This window comes from Thalia democratica, chromosome 3 (assembly GCF_965202585.1).
Source record: "Thalia democratica chromosome 3, ktThaDemo2.hap1.1, whole genome shotgun sequence".
NCBI lineage: Eukaryota > Metazoa > Chordata > Thaliacea > Salpida > Salpidae > Thalia > Thalia democratica.
Window position 1 is genome coordinate 41,264,403 of NC_139167.1, and position 4,450 is coordinate 41,268,852.

The 4,450-nt window shown below is 26.2% G+C and overlaps 1 protein-coding gene across 1 annotated transcript; it reads left to right on the top strand.

Annotated features, from left to right (window-relative positions):
* Positions 1-264: 264 nt before the first annotated feature.
* LOC145831446 (conserved oligomeric Golgi complex subunit 6-like) lies at positions 265-2,410 on the top strand. The gene has a single exon (XM_082938706.1). It carries the CDS (start codon positions 268-270, stop codon positions 2,233-2,235), a length of 1,968 nt encoding a protein of 655 aa, XP_082794832.1. The 5' UTR covers positions 265-267; the 3' UTR covers positions 2,236-2,410.
* Positions 2,411-4,450: the final 2,040 nt, after the last annotated feature.

The following is a 4,450-nucleotide window of genomic DNA, read 5'->3' on the forward strand; positions in this document are numbered from 1 at the left end:
TATTGGCTTGTTATGTATTGTATTAAAGAGTTAGTTTTCTTTAAACTAAAATGTTGGATTAAAGAGTAAATTTTATTAAGCTATTTATAATCAACAAAATTTTGGCTAGTTTGTGGGATTTCTTGCTAGAATTAGTTTAGCTTTAAATACAAGGAGCATTGTTATTCATTTATTTTAACTGTATAAAATTTTAGATGACTTTAGTTTTTTAATATGTAAAGTATTTACAAATTTATATTATCTAGTTTTTTGTTTTAGGTTTTTATTATGAGTGATCAGCAGTCTAAAAACAATGTTTCATTAGAAACACATCAACAAAGCAATCCTCTTACTAGAAAGCTAAACAAAGTACTTGAAACAAGATTGGAGAATGATAAAGAAATGATTGATGTTTTAAAAACAGTATCAACATTTTTTCCAGAAAATAATATAAGGTCACGCAGAAGTTTAAGAGGTAATATTGAAAGAAGAATACTAGATATAAACCAGCAGTTTTCTGATGCCTTTAGTTACATGATGAAAGATTTAGAAAGCATACATTCAGATGTTTCAGAAATGTCTCATTGTTGTAATGACATGATGACAAGATTAAGCAAAACAAAAGAACAAACACAGGAATTAATAACAAAAACCAATAAACTTAATGAGGAAGAAGAAAAAGTTGAGCTACAAAGCAAAGTAGCAACAAGTTTTATAGATAAATTTCAATTAAGTCCAGAAGAAATTCAGATGTTTAGATCTACTAAAGACTATGACTTACATCCAAATTTTTTACCAGTATTGAAAAAAGTGCAAATAATTCATAAAGAAGTTAAAATTTTGTTAAGAACTACTCAGCAAAAAGCAGGACTGGCTATAATGGAACAAATGGCTATGCATCAAGAAACTGGTTTTGAAAAATTATACAGATGGTCACAGCTTCAATGTAGAAGTATGACAACTTCTTCAATTGACATAACTGTAAAGCAGCAAGAGGCCTTGCAAGCTTTACAGCTCAGATTTGTTCTTTTTACTTACTGCATGGATGAGTATGCTTCAGCCAGGCGTGGTACAATCATGCAAGGTTTTATTGATGCTTTAACTAGAGGAAAACCTAGCAATGTTGAATTAAGTAGAAACCCAATTGAAATGCATGCTCACGACCCTATCAAGTATGTTGGTAACATTTTGGCTTGGCTTCATCAAGCTGTTGCAGAGGAAAAAGACAACTGTACTCAGCTCTTACAACTCTGTAACCAGTCTACAGAGGAAATTAAGATTAAAACTCTTGTTCAAATTTTTGAAGGTATTGCAGAAACATTTTATGTTAGAGTTGAACAAGTATTAGGTGCTGAAAAAGATAACATATTAGTTTTATTTAAACTTACTAATTTGCTTAAGTTTTACAACCAAAAAATATGCGAGTTCATTGGTGAAAGTACAAATGTTAACAACTACGATAGAAGTTATGCTTCTACATCTTTAGTTGGAAGAATTAATGAAGTTAATTTACTTTGTAGAAGTATGTTTTTTACTGCTCTTAAGCTCTTTGCTAGTGAATTGCTGGACAAAGTTGAATCTCCCCCAAGAGACTTGTCTCCTCCACTTAAAATGAACAACTCTCTAAAACTTTTAAGAGAAATTTTTGAAACACATGACACATCAATGGTGCAAATTTGTGATAGAAAAGAAGTTCTTCTACAGGTAATGACTCACTTAATTGACCCTCTTATTAAAATGTGTACAATGTCAGCATCTCATTTAAAGATAGCTGACATGGCTTGCTTTATGATTAATTGCCTACACCAAATAAAGTTCTTACTTTCTTTGTATGAATTTACTGACAAAAGAATTGAAATGTTGTCAGCTCAAATTGACGCTCATACTGATACCTTAGTTACAGAACAAACCTCAGAATTGCTGGATTTAACTTGTCTTTCAAATGTATACAGACTTGTCATTATGAACGAAAATAACCATGAAATTATATTGTCTGAAGTCAAAGGACTTGACAGAACATCTGTAGTTACATGTTTTCAGCAGTTTGAACAAGCCGCATTGCACACATACGAATCAATATTGCATCAAATTACCATGTTGTCAAGTGCAACTTTGAAAGAAGTTGTCACTACACGTTCGCGTGACATGGTAGCCAATGCATACTCTATTGTTTATGAAGCGTTTAATGATCCCAAAAACAAATATGAACCATGTGCAGCTAAGACACCTGAACAAATTAAGTTATTACTTTGTTAATTTTCTAGTTTGTAAAAAAGTAATTTATTTATCATTTATTTATTAAAAAGTAATTATTAACATTGCCCGTTAGTGTTTTACTAATATATCCACAAGTTTTTGTTTAAATTTCCTATATTTGTATATGCACATACTCCTTTTAAATACATTTCACTACGCAAAATAAATATCAGTAACGTTCTTTATGATATTTTTTTTGTTGGTTTTAATTTTTTTACTCTGTATTTTTTTAAATTTTTTAAATTAACTTAATACATGTTTTTTTAGTTTAAACTGTCTTATTGCATATTTAGAAATGTTTCTTTATTTCTGTCCAAGTAATACATTTTAGATAATTTTTTATGTTTTGTGGTGTAACAAAATAGTCATAAATATGCATAAATAAAAAAACTTTATTTATTTAATGCTTTTTGGAAAAATTAACTTTAATTTTTTTTTCTAAATGAATTTTAGTTTGTTAGCTTTTAGTTTTATATACTGTAAGTTTTATAACTAGGTAAGTAACTTCTATGATATTAAAATAAACATATATTTATTTAACAATCTAAAGTTTTATTTTCTTTTCTCGCTAAAGTATTTATTATATTATAGTTATATAACTGTATAGATTTAGTATTTGTAAAATTATTCGAAGTTTTATTTTCGATTTAGAAGTATTTAGATACTTTGTAGCTTTACTATCTAAAATGTTTTAGAAAATTCTATAAACTCACTATTTAAATCTTTATATTTTATATATTAAGCACATTAAAAACTTTAAACTAAAAGTTGTTCGCTGACAAACTTTTATTTTTAAAGTATTTTATTCTCATTTAAGTATTTAACAGTAACAAGCTAATTTAAACCTAATAACTGATGCTAATTGATTAATTTAAAACAAATAAGGCTCGTGTGAATTAGCACAGACTAGTTCAATGAAAAATATAGTTGATGCACTATTATTATAGTTCTAATTTTATTCGTCAAGCATTATTATTTTTTCAGTAATCTTGTTTTGTCTTTTGTAAAAAGTTTGTATTTTAATTGTTTAACTCTTTTTTTAAATAAACTATTTGTTACTTAATGATAGATAAAATAACTTCAAGTTTTGTCATTATGTTTATCGAAAAGTTGAAAGTAAACTTATCAGATAAAATCAGATCCGTATTACATCTTGATGTTATAAAAAAGTATCGTCTTTAATAAAAAACCTATATCTGAAATACTTATTATAATTTTTTTTTTAACTTTAAAAAGTTGTTCATCTTCACAACTTGCGAACGTATGCTTACAGCGCAAGTATGTAAAATGTATCCTGCTATAGGTGTTTTATTGTAAATATAATAGTTACATACAGGTTTAAAGTTGCGACTTAACAATTTTTACACCATTATCCATAAACTCAAACAGGTATTTTATGAATCAGTTTTTTTCTTAAGAAACTGCATTTAAAAACAGCTATTAATAATAGTTAGTTTTGTTAGTGATTTGATTTTTTATTTATTTCTTGTTACGTAAACTATCCTTGTTTAATAGAATTTATGTTACATATTGTTGTTTACTACAGAATCTCACGTAATCTGTAAACAATATACTACATAAAAGTTTACTTCTTTAAATGTTTGCTAAAATTCCATTATTTGTCGTCGACAAAAAGTGTGGTAAAATAATAAAGTTCGTTGAACTTGCCGTGGTGCAATTTATCAATTAATTTAATTTTTGTTGTGTTATTTTAATTCAGTTTACATTTAAGTATTAAAAAACTTTTTAGTTTGGTTATATGCAACCCTTATTATCATGATTGTGATAAGATGAATTTACAAAATAGTTTTTTTAAAGTTTTTTTTATTTTAATAATTATTAATTCTATCAATAAAAAAATGTGTCAATATTTAACTTTTTTTTGTCAGTTCTATTTAACAGCTCTATAATCTTATTTATATTGAATACAAAATACAAATATTAAGTTAATTTTTTTTTCTAATAATTTAAGTATATGTGGCATAATACGAAAAGAAGTAACTTGTCTCACAGTTTTGACTTGTAATAAAAACAATTTATATTTTGCTTGTAGTTTCGGGTTGCAAAGATTTTTAAAACTATGAATTAATCTTTTATGATAAAAAGTTATGAAGTTTTTAATTAGAAAAAAAAAATTAAACAAAAATTTGTAAAATTATTTTGAAAATTATTTCATTTTAATAATCTTAAAGGCAAACTGCGGCATGCAATGCAT